The sequence below is a fragment of the Dama dama genome, chromosome 24, assembly GCF_033118175.1.
Source record: "Dama dama isolate Ldn47 chromosome 24, ASM3311817v1, whole genome shotgun sequence".
NCBI lineage: Eukaryota > Metazoa > Chordata > Mammalia > Artiodactyla > Cervidae > Dama > Dama dama.
The window spans coordinates 32,163,983-32,185,847 of record NC_083704.1 but is presented as its reverse complement, the minus strand read 5'-3'; the positions used below and the strand labels follow the sequence as shown (position 1 = coordinate 32,185,847).

Below are 21,865 nucleotides of genomic sequence, written 5' to 3'. Positions count from 1 at the left end.
TTGCCAAACTTCTGAGAAAAGGAGTAAAGTAAAGGCAAAGGAGAAAAGGAAAGATACACCCATCTGAATGCAGAGTCCCAAAGAATAGCAAGGAGACATAAGAAAGCCTTCCTCAGAGATCAATGCAAAGAAACAGAGGAAAACAATAGAATGGGACAGGTTAGAGATCTCTTCAAGAAAATTAGAGGTATCAAGGGAATATTTCATGCAATGACAGGCACAATAAAGGGCAGAAAGAGTATGGACCTAACAGAAGGAGAAGATATTAAGAAGAGGTGGCAAGAATACAAAGAAGAACTATACAAAAAAGATCTTCATGACCAATATAACCATGATGGTGTGATCACTCACCTAGAGCCAGATATCCTGGAATGCAAAGTCAACTGGGTCCTAGGAGTTATCACTACCAACAGCTAGTGGAGGTGATGGAATTCCAGCTTAGCTATTTCAAATCTTAAAAGATGATGCTGTGAAAGTGCTGCACTCAATATGCCAGCAATTATGGAAAACTCATCAGTGGCCACAAGACTGGAAAAGGTCACTTTTCATTGCAATCTCAAAGAAAGGCAATGCCAAAGAATGTTCAAACTACCACACAATTGCCCTCATTTCACATGCTTGAAAAGTAATGCTCAAAATTCTCCAAGCTAGGCTTCAATGGTACATAAATTGAGAATTTCTAGATGCTCAAGCTGGATTTATAAAAGGCAGAGGAACCAGAGATCAAATTGCCAACATCCGTTGGATTGTAGAAAAAGTGAGAGAATTCCACAAAAACATCTACTTCTGCTTCATTGACTATGCTTAAGCCTTTGACTGCATGGATCACAACAAATTGTGGAAAATTCTTAAAGAGATGGGAATACCTGACAACCTTACCAGCCTCCTGAGAAATCTGTATGCAGGTCCAGAAGCTACTGTTAGAATGGGACATGGAACAACAGACTGGTTCCAAATTGGGAAAGGAGTATGTAAAGGCTGTATATTGTCACCCTGCTTATTTAACTTATATGCAGAGTACATCATGCAAAATGCCAGGCTGGATGAAGCGCAAGCTTAAATCAAGATTGCCAGGAGAAATTCCAATAACCTCAGATATGCAGATAACACCATCTTTATGTTAGAAAGGGAAGAGGAACTAAAGGGCCTCTTGAGGAAGGTGAAAGAGGAGAGTGAAAAAGCTGCCTTAAAACTCAACATTCAGAAAATGAAGATCATGGCATCCAGTCCCATCACTTCATAGCAAATAGATGGGGAAAAAGTGGAAACAGTGACAGACTTTATTTTCTTGGTCTCCCAAATCACTGCAGGTGGGGACTGCAGCCGTGAAATTAAAAGATGCTTGCTCCTTGGAAGAAAAGCTGTAACAAACCTAGACAGCATATTAAAGAGCAGAGACATTACTTTGCCAACAAAGCCCCATATAGCCAAATCTATGATTTTTCCAGTAGCCATGAATGGATGTGAGAGTTGGACTATAAAGAAAGCTGAGCGCCGAAGAATGGATGCTTTTGAACTGTGGTGTTGGAGAAGACTCTTATAGAGAGTGTCTTGGACTGCAAGGAGATCAAACAAGTCAATCCTAAAGGAAATCAACCCTGAATATTCATTGGAAGGACTGATGCTGAAGCTGAAGCTCCAATACTTTGGCCACCTGATTTGAAGAGTTGACTCATTAGAAAATACCCCGATGCTGAGAAAGACTGCGGGCAGGAGGAGAAGGATATGACAGAAGACAAGATGGCTGGATGGCATCACTGACGCAGCAGACAATGAGCCTGAGCAAGCTCTGGGAGGTGATAAAGGACAGGGAAGCCTGGCATGCTGCAGTCCATGGGGTTGCAAAGAGTCAGACACAACTGAGCAACAGAACAACAACAATCATCAATCAATCAATTTATTTAAACAGTGTATGTAAAACCAGTGGCTCATGGTAGTCATCCAACAAATAGGCAGGCACCAGTGTTAACATGGGAGGAGCTTCCATCCAAATCTGCAAGTCCGTCCGTTTGCTTTGTTTTTCTTTTCTTCCACCCTCATAGAGTGTATGTTGGTTAAATGCAACCTGTTTGATTAAATGCTTTGGATCATCTCCTCTCATGTGGAATGAACTGTGTCTTCTACATATGGTTTGTCTGCATTTGTACCTGACTGAGAAGTCAGTGAAACGTGGGACGAAACACATGCTGGGCTTGACCTTCAAAGAATAAATCTGACAGTAAATCACAAGTAGGTGGGCTGAATTTTTAAGCTGCAAACGGTTTGCTAGTTACTAAGTTATTTAATGGCTTGTGGAGGAAGATGGGAGAACTCCTCTAAATGCAAAGCAGGAAAAATGCAGTTAATTTCACACACTTTTGAATGGAGAACTCTCATGACAAATGGTACTTGTGGCTTTGTTACCTACAAAGAACAGTACGTATCAAGGAAAAACGGTTTCAGCTCCAAAGTCTAGAATGTTTATGGCCTGATGAAGCATGCCTGATGGCTTCATTTGAAAATTCTGTTTTCATGTTTAGTTGATGAATAATAAAGGTACAATGGCTATGTGGCAAATTATAAAGATAAATAAAAATGTATAGAAGCACTTCTTCTTGTCTATTTAATAGCTGGAAAGATTTAAGAGATCATAAAATATGTGGGAAAATACCTTATTTCAGTACGCATCTAAGATGTAAAAGCTATCATATCTCTAAGTTTTGACTGAAGAGCCAAAATAGAAAACATTTCTTACATTATGCATGAATGTCTCTTACTTCTGTTATCTCACTCTTTGTCATATAGACACAATCTTTAAATTATTTCACTGTGCATAAAGGCCAAAACTGCTCTTTTACATATGTTTCTGCTGTAACAAAATTATAACTGCGTTTGTTTTAGTAAACTCATCAGAGTGAAGATATACTTGAGATACTCAGAAGACGGTTCATTTTCTTTTAACAAAGCAATATAATTATTTCTCTCCTTCTTAATACTATTCATCATTAAATGGAACTCATCCCCAGGTGATATAAAATTTCTCAATATCTTATTATACATGGGTTGCTTGTCTTCTTGCTAAAAATACATTGATTCAAAAGGGTTGTTTTTAAACTCTGCAATGTGTAAGGAACCCGTGAGCCTGGGCATCCAGATGTTATTTATTTTATGCTGAGAAAATAGTGCAATTCACTTCCTAATACAGAAATTCATTTCTGAATATTTTCAATAGAATCTTTTGTATAGGAAATAATCAGTAAACTTGAAGGCACACAAACATACTCCTTCCACAGAGAATATGTCTAATAAATTTACAAATTAGACTACATTTCTTTGCAGTAAATGGTAATCCAACTGTCCAGAGTTCGTGAACATCAGGCACAGTGGTAAGACAGTGACAGGTAAATGGTGCATTTAGGTCATAAATTTGGGAAGCCTTCAGAAGCAGACACTGCCTTTTAGCTTTGAACATGCACAATCCTTTGTGAAAGTTAAAAATGTCTACTTTTATGAAGGAATTTTGAAGTTCCTTAGGACTTTAAAGTCTCAGAATGAAATACTTTTTGAAATATGGAAATCGTTTAAAACTTCATAAAAGTAAAATTTGCATATTCCAATTTCATTCCAAAAAGCTTAATGCAGTGATTTGGAGCAAAAGAAGACAGCTCTGGGGCTTCTGGGGTGATGTACACTAGCATTTCAATCATATAACATTTACACTGTGCTCCAGAAGCAGACTAACCTTGTAGCTTCAGTTCAGTGGTAAATGTCACAAGATTAAGCACCTTTGCATAATCATCATCTTGTAACGCTCCTGAATGATCTTGTAAGTTCACTGTCAGTTTTCAGTGTTCAAACGCTCATTCTACATGAATTAGGATTTGCTTTTAGAATCCACAAGTGAGAAATGGTTTATTATTCCTATTTCACAACTCTGATTCTCAAGCAATAGGCTCTCAACCCCTTTAATTGCTTGGTGTGGAGCTTATACGTGAATTTGTTTCTAGGTCAATAATTTGAGGTTCAGGTTCTGGAAGAAGTTGCAGTTCCAGAAGAAGTCCTGGGCCACTTACTCTGCCAGCTGACCTGAGGTAGCATGGATTGGATCGGTCCATTTCTAAATTTCATTTACACATTCTATACAACAGGAACCTGTTATTGGCCTACAATTTCTTTAAGATATTAAGCAGGCCCTTGGATTAACAGTTTTTGAATCTTAAGTATAAAGCATAGGTGGGGATATTTCAACAATTTCTTTAAGATATTAAGCAGGCCCTTGGGTTAACAGTTTTTGAATCTTAAGTATAAAGCATAGGTGGGGATATTTCAACTGGCAGTTATGACTTTTAAATGATGGAAACAGTAATTGTGACTTCTAAGAAATAACAGAATCATCAATAATGGGGAGTATATGAATCACTGCCTTCCAATACAGAGAACAAACTATGTGTAAGATTCTGTGTATGTTTGTGTGCAAACAGAAGTTTATATAACAATGAGTTAAATTAACATAAAAAGCCTAGATTCTAAGTTTTGAAAGGTACTTTTCAAACCATATAAGCACACTATCAAACACTGCTGAATTCCTACCATCAGTCATAACAGGTAGGTGAGCATACTAGGTGCTCATAGAAGTTTCCTAAATGAAGTAATCTTATTTTACCTTCTAACCTAGCCATCCTAGCCTCCATACAGTCATCCCTCTCACTGTGGTCATCCATATTATCAATAAATATCTCAAAGACAGGGAATGAATGTATAATTATTTTCACTACCATCTAGTTATTATTTATTTATCATACTAGTTATTATTGGATATGGCAACCTCTTTACACAAAACCACACTAGTATGGAATGAGAATCATGAAGATAAACATAGACATATCTTGTTGTCAGTTTAATTTAAGGCACTAAATCCTAACTTGGATCTTCCACTAAAACTTTGTAATAAAAGGTTAGAGAATATCACCCTTTGAAATCGAAACTAACAAAATTCAGTGATAATAAATTGAATGACATCAGGTAGTTTCAAAATGATCTCAGGATGCAATTCATCTCATGGTTGATTGTATTATCCTTCAAGGTAACTACATCAACATATAAAGGTTGGTCAGGAAAATGGAAACATAAACAATACTCCAGAGAAAAACAAATGTTACATATTAGACTTTGATGAAAAACCAAGAAAAAGGCAAAATAATTTACTAAATTCTTTAAGAAGCTGGGGCTGGGTTTTGAAAATACGCCCACATTACACACTTGTTAAATCAACAGGCAATACTTTATTTAGGGTTTGACAGGAAAATTAGGAATTTAATCACAGAAGCAATTTGTGGTTTTAGATGCAGCTTTCAAGTTAATAAGCAAATGCATTTGTGTTCAAATGCAATGTTTGTTAATATGTTTACTGAAGTGATGAGAATAATTGCAGCCCTTGAAAGAATGAATGTCTGAATTTGCATATTCAATACTTTATCCAAAAATAACTAGTTAGGCTTCAGCAATAATTAGTGAAGATACAAATGAGTTAAATTGTGATTCTGTGTTTTTAAAAATCAAGTTTCTAAAATGTGTTTCATAACAGAGATTCCCACTCATTGATAAATTTTAATCATATATACTAAAAAAGACATAAAAAGAGATTAGACCTACATTGGGATTAAAAACAATTTGACTGTTCAGTTCATATAGGTAAAGCCTAGCTCAGATTGACCAGTGGTTATCTTAATATTAGTCTGAGAAGAATCAAAGAAGATGGCTGCTCTTTCTGCCATCTCTGCTTCCATTTCAGCTTTTACTGGCAGCATCTTTCTCATTCTCCTCTGGAGAGGCCATGCGTCCCAGGACCCAGGCATGGCCACTGAGACCATTCCTCACTTCAGGCCTTAGAAATTAGTTAGGAATGCAACTGTGATCCAGTTGATTGAACTAGTGTTTGATCAGTATGTGTTTTCCTTCCTTCTTGCCTCATGACAAAAACACAACAGCAAAAATATGTTAATTTTTCAACTACCATCTTTAATATCTAAAATCTAACCTCTACATTTCTCCTGGGTTCTGACTTCTGACAGTATTAGCTGTGTTTTTATTGCATGTTTTTCTGACACCATTCAGAGCTTTTGCTAACACTAATAGGAAAGATTTCCTCTTCTCCAGTTAATGTTCTGTGGAGGATGTAAGTAGACCTAGGCAGTCATCTTTGCCACTTCAAGGGCAATCTGTCTTAAAATAAGAGCCAAAAAGAAGGGCTCAATCCAAGTTTAAGAATATCCTATAGAAGAAACTATAGACTGCTTCTGTTCCTGTGATGCTTCATGACACTCCTGACTCCTGAAATAAAACCTAATCCCAAACTGTCTGTTTCCTCCCAGTTAACTTCATCCCATTTCTTTATTCAGGCTACCCATTTAGCTTTCACTATTTGCTAAGCATTTTGGATGAAGGATGAAGAAAGAACTGTCTTCACCTTAAGGGAGTTACATTCAACCAGGCAAGTATACTTCATTTAAGTAAATTTCATAATCCAGGAAGGCACTGGTACAATAGGTACTGCATGGTGGGAACATGGAACCCAACTCTGAGGGTATCGAGAAGGCTTCATGGGAGAGAGAGTAGCATAGTCAAGTTTAAAATGCCTACCTCTACTTGCCATCAGGCACCACAGAAATTCTTTCTACTTAGTGTTTGCAGTCATTTCAACCATGTAAGCATTTCACTGCTCTTAGTAAAATTGACTGTGTGTTTGGGAACCAGAGCTCATCAGCTAGAGAAGTCGGGATGCCAAGAGAAGTTGAGCTTGAGGATAAACACAGAATTGAGCCTAGTAACCTGGCAGAATGCACTGTATCTCCTTAGGACCAACAAGCTTTAGAAGAATAAAGGGACAAAATGCATATAATCAAAAATATACTAAATACATGTCATATTGTATTAATATAATGTATCACATACTATGCATAATACATACACTATGTATGCTCTACCCCACAAACTGTATGTGGTCCCATGTACAGTATTACATTTTTGTGTCTGCAAGGATGTATGTCTTCAAATAACAAGTAAATACCTTACATTTACTCCCTGGATAAATGATGAGCAGAAATTAGTCCATTATCATTATTTTTTCTTTCTTATACTGGATGCAGTTAGTGGAATTCCAATAAATTAAACACATGTAAGCTAACACCATTACAGCAAACCCTACTTAAAAGGGAGAAACTGTTGCCTGAAAATCTGCATTTTGCAGTACTATGTAGTCCTTACAATGTGTATATCCAAGAGTCCTCCCCTGTACTTCATTAAAAGTGCTTACTTATTTATTATATAAAGCTGGAAGAGAATTATATTCTGGTTGCTTCCCTGTGCTGAGAATAAAACAGAAGAACATTTATAGAAAAGAGCTATGGATCCAACAAGGAAAAAAGTAGAGCACTGCTGTCCAACAAAACTTTCTGCAAGCACAGAAATGTCCATTTCTGTGTCCAATACAGTAGCTATTAGCTATGTGTGGCTACTGAGCACTTGAAACGAGGCTGCTCTGACTGAGGAATTGAATTCTTAGTTGAACTGATTTAAATATACGCGGACACATTTGGCTACTGGCTACCATACTGGACAGCACAGCCTGTTAAGTCTTGAGCCAGACTAAATGTTGTAAACACAAAACCCACATGGCCCATATTCACATTTAAGGCTTATCATCTTTGGCCTTTACCATGTTTAAAAAGTGAGAGTCAACATTAGAAATACAGAGATTCAAAAAAAAGGACATTTCTCAATTTTAAACATCTCTTGAAAAGGTTTTGTAGTAGTGGACCAGGACTCCTGGATGATAACAATCGGTCAGGGCTCAGAAGCAATCGTGACCAATGGATGGACTTCTGGCTAAGTGTGGGACAGTCTCTCGTCATGATTCAATGTGTCTACATGTTGTTAAGGGCCACCTCTTTTAGTTTATTACCTGCCTGGTCCCCACTGATATTTGCATATTATACCCTGGTCAATCCAATATGTGATCCCTTGTAATGTTGAATGGCATTAGTTGAAGTGACCAGGGAACGTCCTATTTGGGGTCTTTAATCTTAGCAAATGATGGGCATATTTAACCCTATGAGAAGTCAGAGAAAATCCTTCCCATTTAAAAAATGTTATTAATACTTCCTCAGGGCAACCTCTTTCAGCACCATCGGCAATTACGACAAGACTGAATACTAATTAACCTTTAAATACAGGCTTTGGGGCTCAGGCGGGAAGAAGCAAAAGAAAGAATAAAATTCTCAATTAAACCCTAAAATGAGTAATTTCTCTTGAGAATTTCTGAACTTTTGGATTTCTAATATGGCCAATTAAGAGTTCTTTTTACCCAGTGGGATAATAACAAAGACAAGATCTCTCATCAGAAAAGTTTGCCTCAGTCTACAAGAAAGGATCTGGACTTTCAAAAGGATATTCCTTTACAAGACTCTTAGACTTTACTCTGAATCTTAGAGAATGTGTTTGTGTTGCCTTTAATTTATATTTTCACATGAACTGTTAATTTCCTCCTTAATATCTTTCTTTTACCCTCCCTTCCTCCGTCCCCTCATTCTTTCCTCCCTCCTTCCCTTCTCTCTCTTATCTATGTGCTTGTATTTATAAATATTTACAAAAACATATCCTTTCTCTAACTTAACGTAAAAAAAAAAAAAAATCCCCATGTTAGATGGCTCACATGGTAAAGAATCTGCCCGCAATGCAGGAGACTCGGGTTCAATCCCTGGACTGGGAAGATCCCCTGGAGAATGAAATGGCTACCCACTCCAGTATTCTTGCCTGGAGAATTTGATGGACAGAGGAGCCTGGTGGGCTATAGTCCATAGGATGGCAAAGAGTTGGACACAACTGAGCGATTAACACTTTCTTTCACTTTCAAAGTCATTACCTATTTGCACTATTTATTCATAATTTTTAAAGGATAGCAGAAAATAAGAGCCAGCAAGTGTTATTTTCTTCTGAAACAGGTAAAGGAATAATGCAGGATATTACTTGGTTGACTATTAAAATCAAAAACTAGGAAAAAAATCAGGCCATAAGTGAAGGTAGTGTCTAAGTAGATGAGGTTATAATTACAACCCACTGTAGTCTATAATCCCATCTACTCATCAGCTTAATTACTTATTCAGATAACATGGATAATAAGGAATCATTGCTTATTATAGGAAAGCCTAATATTTTCACAGTGAAAAAAGGTTTCCTCATGCTTTTGCCAAGTCTCAATTTCTAGTAACTCTAAAGTGAAATTTTTTACTGGTCAGAAGTCTTAACTTCAGAGTATCTTTAGAGCTATAATGAAAGTGTTTTCTATTTGCCTATAAGCCAAATATTTTAAAACAATACCTAGCATGTAAAATTTCTTCATTTATCTATCAAACTTAAACTGATTAATTTCAGTCACACATCTCCTATTTTCAGGTACAGATTTGTTTTTAAATGCAACATACAGTGTCTTAGGACATATAATAAAACATAAAAAGTACTGTACAAATGGCCGAACTTTATCAACATTTTATACGTTATCAGTTTATTTAAACACATATATCATGTCTATACAATAGCATTTTGTAAATACCTGGTACTTTAATTGTATTTACTCTAATTGTAATACACTGGAATTAAAATAAGTACCTGATAAATAAATAAACACAACAAAAAGATATTTTTGAATTTCTAAGCTCAGACTTCTTGCTGTTTGATTAAACTTTACCAACATAATTAATCTATTCATTTAGAAATAAAATCCTATATGACTATATCTTTTATCTTGACAAGTTTTCAGCTGAACACATTCATCACCAAATTATTCGCAAGATAAAATGCCAGGAAATAACTTTACTGACAACAACCAAAAAAAAAAAAAAAACCAGCCCACGCATGAGTCATTCACATGGATTCTTTAAAATATTTACAGTCATATCTAAAAGGATAATTTTCTATTTCAGGAAGAAACAAACAGATGCATTTAGAAAGTGTTAGAAGTCCTACAAAAACGCTGGTGAAAATGTTTCCAAGATAATGTCCTATTAAGTGGATCTGTTCATCTTCCCTCCAAAGAAGAAAATATTTCCACCTGTTGCATGTACTGTGTCTGATTAACTGACCAAGCTCACAAAATAGTTTCTTGTTTTATTTTAAATCATGTTAACAACTTTTCTCATTTCTATAGGTTAAGGAAGAGGCAGAGAGAAGAAAATCTTCTATCATCTCAGCCAATTCTGACCAGTAACCTGGATCATTACAATTATTGTGCGGAAAATATTCAACAGGTGCTCAATATATATGCTGTTGAATACTGCTGACAGAAACTGACCTTTACTTGCAAATGCAAAAATACAAAGGTCTACTTTCTAACCTAAGGTTGACCCAAGTTAACAATGACTGTTGGCTGCTATTACCAACATGGGTTAAGAGAACAATAGGAGTTCAATAAGATCTACATCACTACTCAAAACACTAAGAATTTCATTAATAAAGGCTGAAGTCTGCTTGTTCTTCAGGTTATAGAAAAGGTTTTGCCAAGTGAAGGAGATTGTAAACAGGGAGTTTGAAACAAACGCTTGCAGTACTCAAGAGCATGCTATTTTCAAGGTGCCTCAGGCACTTTCTCATAGCCATTTAAATAAAAGCAGCATATCCTGTTTATAAATAATTCATCTCTTCATTAAAGTGGGTCCCCTGAGAACCCTAAAAGTAAAAATTGCTAATCCTGTATTATTTAGTAAAGTATATATCCATCACATCCAAATAAACTATCATCACCTCCCCAAATATTATATTTTTATCTTAAGGTGATGAGAGTTCAGTTTTTTTTTTTTCCTCATACCTTTCTGTGTTGTTAGAAGGTTTCTAGTGAACAAGTTATTATTTATATTATTTGAAAAATTGATACTTTCACATGAAAAAAATACAACTTATTTTCTCTTCAAGAATAGTTAGTATGACTTTAGTAGGGATATATTTTATTCTTCTACACTGTATGAACCTTCTAACACATACTCAGTAAAATAATAAAGGAAGAAGGATAGACGCTGTTACCTTTTTCTAAAACTGTGACTGCTACATACTTTTACAACATATTTAATTTCATCTGCACAATGGATATGTTCCCAAAGACTACATGTAAATCCAAGTTTATACATTAATTTCTACCACAAATCAATGAAAAGACATTGCTTATTTAAAAGACTCTATCATGTTTTCTTTAATCAAGAATTCTTACTGTAAAGTAAACAATCAATCAAATATACAAAATATGGACCCAAATGTTTAGGGATGACTGTTGAATATAGCAGACAACTATAGCTTCATGTACTATAACTTACTGATAGCATAAGTATACTGAAACAAAAAAATAAGTTCACAGTTGCCAAACTGCTTTTTCTTTATATGGATTTTCAAACTTCCCACTGTACCTGTAATGAGGTGAAGGGCTGCCTCGTGCTTCACAATTTAAAGTTATTTTTTTATCCTCTGAGCCAACGGGAAAAATGCTGTTGCTGGGTTCTTTGACAAACACTGGGCCCTGTAAGAGCAGCTCACCTATATGGGTAGAAGACATCCAAAAAATAATCATAATAAGTAAAAGGTACTGTACCAGCTGCACTCTAGAATTAAAGAAGAAAAGCAACCAACCAGTGTCCCTAGTGCTGTTTTAAAAACAAGGGAAGCAGACACTGCTTCTTCCCTCATCCACAAAGATGTAGGCTCTTGGCGGACAGACTCTTCCTTTATCCACAAAGATGCTCTGCAGGCACTGCGTTGTTTACAAGGCATCACTGAAGCTGTCCTTGCAACCTAGTAACACTTCTAAGAGAATAAAAACTACTCTCAAAACCACTGCCATATTAATAAGATTACTTAAAAGAATAAATAAGGCTGTACTAATCACTTTTTATAACATAAATTCTACCTAAATTATCATTGGTTAATTACCTGGTCTAGGAAGTCTTTCTGTCATAAGCCTCTTTACAAAACTAAAGCTGTATTCAAAATCACTTGATTCCCTGAGTATTGTCTTTCTCATAAAACTTGCCATGCATGCAAATCTGAGTGTTGACAATGTTATTTTGCATTCCAACCTCAAAACACTCAATATTTGGTAGGATTTCCATTTGATTACTAGCAAATTGAAAAGAAGGATACAACACTGAACAAGTGTCCTTTAAAAAGTGCTTTTACTTTGGTTAAGAGAACTTGAACTTTCTGAGAATTTCCACATATATACAACTAGAAACCTGTGTCTTTGTATGATGAATTTAAAAAGGAAAGAAGTAATGCCATCACTAACAGCTTATGCCACTGCAATTGTATAATCATTGGCAGAGCATTCTGAAAACAAACACATTCACAGGAAAAAATAAAAACACAACCAAACTCCTTACTCCTGTCTTGAAATGCTCAGTAAAACTGCAGGAAAAAAATAAATAAATAACCAGACTAAGAGACAAAGAGAACCCCTGAAGAGATGACAAAGAAAATGAGATGGAAAAGCATTAAAAAAGCCTAGAAACAATTTAGGCTACCTAAGTAGTAATAACATTATAACATTAACAAAAAATGTCCCATATTAACAGGAATGGTAAAATAACACACTACTGAAAATAATCATTGAAATGATGAAAAAGCTGCAATGAAAGCCACCATGTGAATTCTATGTGTCCACATCTGTTCTTTAACTTTCACAACGTTTTGTGAGGTAAGTACCGTAATTATTCCCAGTGTACAGAAGAGAAGTGTTGAGTCTAAGAGTGGGTATATGAAACATGCAAGTACACACAGCTTTTCAGAATGTGTAATTGATGATAGAAATGGCAGTCTGGGAACTGTGCAGTCAAACTTCAAACTCTGGCTAACACCAGCACTCTTCCACCAAAACATTACCACACAGTTAACCTTACTATGGCCCACGATGATTTAAGAAAGTCGTGGGTTGTCCTCGGAAGTCCCTAGTTTTTATTTACATATAAGGGGAAAATGTCACAAGGGGGAAAAACGTCTTACTTTTCCTTTGGACAATCTCCTGAAAACAGGGATTTTGAAACAGGTACTAAACAGATAGCTCTTAATTAAAAACAGCCAATGCTGTCATTTTCTTAAATTTTCCCCCTGAGTTTATTGCATAAAAGTAAAAAAGAAAAAAAAAAAACAGTGTATCATTAATAATATTTATTGTCTTAGAAATTTGAATATGTTTCTGTCTGTTAAAATGTCTGCCTGTAAATATTTACAAAGAAGACAGATTTTTTCATAGTATTTTTTCTAGCGCAATGGTTTCTGAATATTTTGAGTGGCATGTATTTTATTCATTTAGGAGATGGTATAGCACTGTTGTCCTGACCAACTGATGTTCACAGGGCTTGGAAGCAATAATATATTAACATAATAGTGTACGTTTGAAACCAACAGGTAAGTTGGGGAAGGAAACCAACAAAAGGAAAATCAGGTATAGATAAAAAGGATGATTTCAATGAAAAAGACAGGTGCTTTTAGAGAATCAACTTACAGTTACTAGGGTGAAGAAGGGTAAGAATAGATTGGGAGTTTAGGATTGATATGTACACACTGCTAAATTTAAAACAGATAACCAACAAGGACATACTGCTAAAGAAAGATAAATAGAGGTGTTTTTAAAAAATTTTCCTACAAGTGACCACAATGAAAACACAAACATTCATCACAATTTAGTAAAAGTCAAATTCCCAAATGATGTTCTAATTCCTCTCTAGAGACTGCTATTAATTTAAGGTGACAGTATTAAATAATTAGAAGCATTTCTTTCTGAGACCCTTTTGAAAGAGGGGTGATAATAGCTAACTTGCTAACATTTATGAGCCAGGCACTGTACTCGGCCATTTACAAGCCTTGTCTCCCTTATGCCCAGGCTGCATTTGACCCATTGCCTACTTTCTGAGGTCCAGCTGCACCATCATCCTTGTCTTTGGCTCTCAGACACGCCAAACTTTGGGTTGATCTTCCTTCTTATTCTTGTGTTCTGGTTTCCTTTCGTCATTTAGAACTCAGCATAAATGTCATCTTCTCAGCTTAAATAAGACTGCCCCTCCCCCAACTATGTCATGACTCACCCCTCACTTCCACCAGTCACAGACATCAGCTGTGTATCTCACTATCTATAAATAATTAGACACATTTATATAAGTGCTTGCCATTTATTTTGTATCTAATTCACTGCTGCTCCTCCAACTCCGAGCATGGCAGCTATTCAATATCTGTCTGCCGAATGGATGATTAAGATGAAGAAATTCTCACAATAACTCAACATAAGACAGATATTATTTTACAGCTGGTGAATGATAAAGCTAAGGTTTTAATTTCAGAGCTTATATTCTCACATTATAGTTGTTTAGCCTCCCCAGAAGAAATGAGACCCAGAGAGGTTAAATAACCAACCACGGCAACACAGTTTTTGGCTGACAAACCTGGGATCACAGCCCAGTGGTCATATTATTGGTTTGTTTCTCTTTCCATTAAACCACACTGTTCTAAATAGGGCCAAAGGTGAAAACTAACCATCAACTTGCTTTGTCAACTTCAGTATTTCCTGATGATGGTCTTCCCAGGTGGTGCTAGTGGTAAAGAAGCTGTCTGCAATGCAGGAGACATGGGTTCAATCATTGGGTCGGGAAGATCTGCTGGAGAAGGAAATGGCAACCCACTCCAGTAGTCTTGCCTGGGAAACCTCACAGACAGAGGAGCCTGGCAGGTTACAGTCCATAGGGTCACAAAGAGTTGGACACGACTGAGCAATTGAGCACACAGCATTCCTGACGACACACTAGAGTTAACAGCCTCTGAGGCACATAGCAGACACGTCTGAAATTTAAGGCTCCTAAAGGCATTTCAGACCACCAGCAGCCATTCCAGAGTCTCCAACGACTCCTAAAATGTAAGTGCAAATAATAATCAAACATGACAGGTTGGTTCATGCTTTACATTCAGAAAAGAGACATAGGCCACTCAATCTTATTTCCCCAGAATAAAATCGGTGATGAGAGATGCTGGGTTATAATATTCTAGTCTTCTGCTAGCAATGTAAGTTTAAAAGGAAAAAAAATTCTGAGGTCTTCACTAACCTAAAGGAAATTATCCAACAGTTTTTTCAAAGCTAATTTTGATCCTCCAAAGTACAAAACCTTGACTATTCACACAGATGCTCGTAAGCAGCAGAAAGCAGTTTGACTGAAAACAGAAGGGGGCTTCATGCCTAACTAAAGGGATTCAATGTAACATTTAGATTGATGCTAAACTTTACTTTTTGTGACAGGGGCATTTTTTGATATGTTGGCCTGGCTCCCAAGCTCCATTTTAAGTTTACAACCTAAAATAAAGGGCATATAACATTTCCGAACAGGACTAATAAGTTGAAAAATCCAATCCTGAGGTGTTTTTTTTTTCCCCCCCAAACACCCAGAGGCTACGAGGAATAACTGCCTTTGAATGTAAGTACAAGCTTTATGAGCTCCTAAGGTAATGTCACTAAAAGATCAAACTGTGGCAAATCAATTCTAACGGTCATACTCTATACAATTTTTATGAAGAACGACAGAGAGAAACAGACAAAGGATTGCAGGCAGTTGCATTACTTTTACTAGAAATGAAAATTCTAAAAGACTGTAATGTTACTCCTGAAATTCACACAGAAATGGAAAGCATATTCCCCATTTCCCCTTGCAGACTTGCAGCATAGCTACACAGCACAAAACAGGAGGAAATGAAGAAGGTCAATCCAAAAGGGAGCTAGGATGGTAGTGCTATTTAAGGAAGAATTTAAGAGACAGTGGATCTAGAAAGGAATATTCAATGTACTTAAAAGAGATACTCAACCCAAATAGAAGGATGTCTAGTGCAAGTCAGAGAAAGAAAAAAAAATAAACGCCACCAGTGATATGGGATCTATATAACAAGCCCTACTATTCCACAGGAAAGGAAATTTAAGATGGAAAGAAACACTTTGTAGCAGTGGGACATCACCATTGATTTTGGCATTGGTGGCTTACAGTTAGAAAATGGTAGGAAAAAAAAGGCAAGAAATGATTGAAATACAATTTCATTAATATTCTTCCAAAGTCAGGAAAGGCCAAAAATTTCAATATGGTGATTTATTTCTTTAACAAATATCTGAATGTCAGACATGCGCACCACATGAAAAACTAGCTGTGGTAGATACTGTTGGTTGTCTACGCAACAGTTCTTCCATAACTGTTTTCCCTGCCAAGAGAACCTGCCTTTCACCTGAGATATGAAAAGCACCAGATATAGTACCTTTCCAGATCTCTGTAGCTTCTGCCTGGGAAGCAGGGTAAACAGCGGGGATTAACTTATGAGACCAGTGACACCCACAAAGGGGTATATTAGTTTGCTAGGTCTACCATAACAGAGTACCACAAACTGGGTTGTTTAAGAAACAGAACTTAACTCATCTCACAGTCTGCTGCTGCTACTGCTAAGTCACTTCAGTCGTGTCCGACTCTGTGCAACCCCATCCCTGGGATTCTCCAGGCAAGAACACTGCAGTGGGTTGCCATTTCCTTCTCCAATGCATAAAAGTGAAAAGTGAAAGTGAAGTCACTCAGTCATGTCTGACTCTTCGCGACCCCATGGACTGCAGCCTACCAGGCTCCTCCGTCCATGGGATTTTCCAGGCAAGAGTACTGGAGTGGGGTACTCTCCACTCCAGTAGAGAAGTGGATGCCTTCTCCATCTCACAGTCTAGAGACTAGAATTTTGAAATCAAGGTGTGGGCAGGGTTGAATTCTCCAGAAGGCCCTAAGATGAGTTCCAGGCCTGTCTCCTTGGCTTGCCAGTGGCCACCTTCTCCCTGCATCTCTTCACCACATCTTCCCTCTGCGTGCGTGTTTATGCCTGAATTCTAACACCTACCCCCTTAATAAGGATACAATCATAACGGATTAGGGTCCGCCCTGATGATCTCATCTTCAAAAATGATATCTGCAATGACCCTGTGTCCAAATAAGGTCATGTTCTGAGGTCCTAAGGATTAGAGGTTCAACACACAAATATTCAGGCGATACAATTCAACCAGTAACAAGTGAAATGAAACTTGCTCAGTCATGTCCAACTCTTTGCAACCCCATGGACTATACAGTCAATGGAATTCTCTAGGCCAGAATACTGGAGTGGGTAGCCTTTCCCTTCTCCAGGGGATCTTCCCAACCCAGGGATTGAACCCAGGTCTCCCACATCGCAGGCGGATTCTTTACCAGCTGAGCCACAAGAGGTAGAGGAAAATCTGCTAGGATCTTCTAGAAAAGAGTCCTCACATCCTTGAGCTCTTGAATCAATATGAACTACATTAACTCTAAACGTTATGTGTTGGAAAAATAAACCTTTAATGCATTGCTGTCACCTGCAGCTGAATTTACTGTCACCCACACACTAAAACAAAGGGGGGAAGGCAATACAGCATACTTTAGATGAGAAAGGCCAATAAAATGCTTATGAAGAATAGCTAATTCATCCATTTTCCATATTGGAAATGCTATCAAGCAATTAGGTTAAAAGGAAAAATGTTGGAGCATGACATATATTTGGTGTAGTACAGCATGACAGAGAAACTGATAAAAAATTCTTTAAATTGTAAGTTAACAGCTTACTACATGATTTGCTCAATCTTTACTTCATGCTTCATTCATACCCAGAAATGGAAAAACTGCAAGGGAAGCAGTGCTCAATAGTTAGAGAATTAGAACTGAAAGCAGCTGTTTGAGCTTTACAAGTACTAAAATAAATGTTCACATAAATGAATGTTCTTCCATAAAGTGGCAGATCCCTTTCAATGCAGGAAAAAGTTTTTTAGCCAAAAATTGCATTTTTCCTCTCATTGCAACCTGCCTAAAAAAAAGTAATAAGGCTCATACTCAGACACATTTATGTACATAACAGTCTTGTTTAAGGTTAAATATCTGGATTTTGGCACTTCAGTAAACCAATCACAGATTTTGATGGAAGATAGCATCTATTTTACTGGATGGATTAACACTCAATATAGAACACAGCTAAGTAATATTAGAGAACTTGGGTATATTTCTGAGAGTATCTGATATTTCATCTTGATGCTTTTAATCCAATGGCTGTATATCTGATTTGTGGAATGTTCTTTACATTTGAAAGATGTTTAAACAATTTAGAGTCATGACAAGAAATAATGTACTGCAAACAAAACAAACATATGGGGGATAAGTCAAAGTCTTTGTAGATTAGAATGCTATCATAATACTGTCCCTTGCTTCATTTAAATACACTATTGTCTTTTTATGAATGTGAGTTTTAGTGCTTTTGAATCTCTTTGACATATTTCCATAATACCCAGTCCATAATTATACCTTTCTTGATAGATGGCTTAATAGCAACTCAACATGATAAATATGTTACAAGGCTATTGAAAGATATAGCGTGCAATGTGTACAACACACTCAGGAGTACACAATCTATGGCTCATTTATTCAAAATGAAAAAAAAAAAAACACATATTCCTGCTTTCTATTATACCAACTGCCACTGAATATCTTTGAAGTATGCAAATTCACAAGGTTCTCTCCAACCATGTTGAATTGAAAAGACTTCATTATTTCATTAATCAATTAAAAAAAAAAACATTTCTTTAGTAAACTTCTCTTGGAGAGTTTAATAGAGTTGGTTGTATTTGTGGTTTCTATTCTTTACCAAAGAGATTGGGTCAAGGCTCTCTGGGGCTCAAGCATGATTCTCTTTGTGTATTTTAATAAGGATGTTTCATATCAAACTCTAGTTGAAGGATATTGTTTCTATGAAAAAATAATTATACAATAAAAAATCCCTATTATAAAATGGTTATAATGGAGAAGCTATTAAGAAGTAATACAAACCAGTGACTGCATTTTGTAGTATTCTTGCAGCTGTAATCTCATAAAGTAGAAGAGAGAAAATTCTTTTCTTGCCTGCACATCAGCAAGCAGAAGCAGGAACTCTGTCTGTAAACATCTGAGCATATGAGATACCATCTAGTTCCCTCTTCCCACTTCTTTTCCCAAACAGGGACTTGCTTTTATATTTCTAGACCATAAGTGGGGAATTAAACTGGGTTATCGGGGAGGTACAGAGATCAAAGAAAGCAAGACAATGAACAGCAACTCCCAAAACTGTGTATCTGGAACTATGGGGTATTCTTGGGTGAGTCTCAGAGTTGTAGAAACATGAATAGTTGTAGAAACTTTTTATCATGATTTATTGTAGATACAGTGTGCATGTGTATATACTCACATACACAACTGATTAAAAAGTTTCTTGAAATAGCACTAAATCTTACTGCATGCTGAATCATAATTCTATTCTATTTCATTTTCTACCCCCAATTTGATAATCCATGGTCTAGAAGCATCCTTTCTTGTCCCCAGAGTCCAAGATTACTATTTTGTGGGAGGGGAGTAAAATTGTAATGATTGCAAGGTATTTCTTTCATTTCCTTCACTTAAGAATCTTGGCAATGAAGGAAAAGTACAAACCACATTCAACACAGAGTTTCTGTGGTCCCAAGATGTAGTGGTGACAAGTGAGCCTTCTCCAAATCTGTGAAATCACTGTATCTGTAGGCTTGGGAAGAACAAACAGTATTGTGTCCTGCTGGTAGTCAAATGGAGGAAATAAATTTTACTCTGAAAAACATAGTTCCTCAGTTCTGTATAATATAGAGAAAAATCCTTCATCATAAATACTTCATATAAACACATGCACAGTCTCAAAAGTTAACAAAGAAAAAAATAAACATTGAGGATCCGGCCCTACTTTGCATCCACCAAGCCACGTAATTCTAAGTGAATATTAAATACTGAATAAAAAATAGTACTCATTTGAACATTATTGCTACTTCTAATATTGATACAGATTATAAATAATATACCTAAGGGTTAGTAAGGATAAGTTATATCTCTCTAGAATTTTGGTAGCACCATCCTGGAGAACATCTTACTGATATGCATGAGAAGTTACAGGCTACCCAGGGTGGCTCAGTGGTAAAGAATGTGACTGGCAATGCAGGAGATGTGGGTTTGATCCTTGGCCTGGGAAGATAACACAGAGAAGGAAATGGCAACCCACTCCAGCATTCTTGTCTGGGAAATCCCAGGGATAGCAGGGCCTGGTGGGCTACAGTCCATAGGGTCACAAAGTCAGACATGACTTAGTGACTAAAAAAATAACATGAGAAAGCTACAGTCATTTAGGAAGTCTAAAGTAAGTCACTAAATCATTTCATTATTTCTTCCTCCATGTAAACATTTAGTAGCAATCTTTTCCCATTGTGAATTATTAGAACAATTTTCTATGTTTTATTCATCACAATTTCCTTAGTGCACTACATATTACCTTCACTTATTTTTCACTCATAACTCCTCCATCACCAGTCTTTAAACTTTTAGAAGACAATGACTATATTCAACATATATTTACCCCCTAAGCATCCCTATCATATTGTATACATTGGATAATTTGATAAATTAGTATTTGAAAGGAAATGAGTCTGTTTATGGTTCATTGTAAATGGCTTTAACTTACAAAATGTTAATAGAGGATCAAAAGAAAGAACACACCCATTCTCAGGATAAATCTATCAGCAAATACTCTATCTCCAGCTGGAATATGCATATCTAACTGAAAAATAATTCACTTTGTGAAAATAGGAGCTTATTCCTATAAGCTAATTGAATGATACCGTCATGTTTTTACAGTAGCTGTTGTTCAGTCACAAAGTCAACTCTGACTCTGAGAACTCATGAACTGCAGCACGCCAGGCTCCTCTGTCCTCCACTATTTCCCAGAGTTTGCTCAAATTCATGTCCACTGAGTTGGTGATGCTATCTAACCATTTCATCCTCTGCCACATCCTTCTGCTCCTGTCCTCAATCTTTACCATCATCAAGGTCTTTTTCAACGAGTCAGCTCTTTGCATCAGGTGGCCAAAGTACTGGAGCTTCACCTTTAGCATCAGTCCTTTCAATGAATATTAAGGGTTGATTTCTTTAGGATTGACTGGTTTGATCTGCTTGCAGGCAAGGGACTTTCAAGAGTCTCCTCTAGCACCACAATTTAAAAGCATTAATTCTTTGGCACTTAGCCTTCTTTATGGTCCACCTCTCACATCCATATGTAACAATTTGACTATATAGACCTTTGTAGCAAAATGATGTCTCTGCTTTTTAATATACTGTCTAGGTTTGTCATAACTTTCTTTCTTTTTCTTTTAATTGGAGGCTAATTACTTTACAATATTGTGGTGGTTTTGCCATACATTGACATGAATCAGCCATAGGGTATAATGTGTTCCCCATCCTGAATCCCCCTCCCACCTCCCTCCCCATCCCATCCCTCAGGGTCATCCCAGTACACCAGCCCTGAGCACCTTGTCTCATGCATCAAACCTGGGCTGGCGATCTATTTCACATATGTTAATATACATGTTCCAATGCTATTCTCTCAAATCATCCCACCCTCACCTTCTCCCACAGAGTCCAACAGTCTGTTCTTCACATCTGTGTCTCTTTTGCTGTCTTGCATATAGGGTCATCATAAAGATTAACCATCTTTCTAAATTCCATATATATGCATTAATATACTGTATTGGTGTTTTTCTTTCTGACTTACATTGCTCTGTATAATGTTATAACTTTCAAGGGGCAAGTGTCTTAAATTTTGTGGCTACAGTCACCATCCGCAGTGATTCTGGAGCCCAAGGGAAGAAAATCTGTCATTGCTTCCACTTTTTTTCCTTCTATTTGCCATAAAGTGATAGGACCATATGCCATGATATTTGTTTTTTTAATGCTGAGTTTCAAACTACATT

The 21,865-nt window shown here is 36.6% G+C and overlaps 1 protein-coding gene across 1 annotated transcript in view; it reads right to left on the bottom strand.

Annotated features, from left to right (window-relative positions):
* Positions 1-21,865, bottom strand: part of CNTN3 (contactin 3) — a 297,915-nt gene that overhangs the window by 260,152 nt on the left and 15,898 nt on the right. The window contains exon 2 of the mRNA XM_061129162.1: positions 11,427-11,553. Coding sequence (XP_060985145.1) covers positions 11,427-11,553 — 127 coding nt within the window. The remainder of the gene's footprint in view (positions 1-11,426; positions 11,554-21,865) is intronic.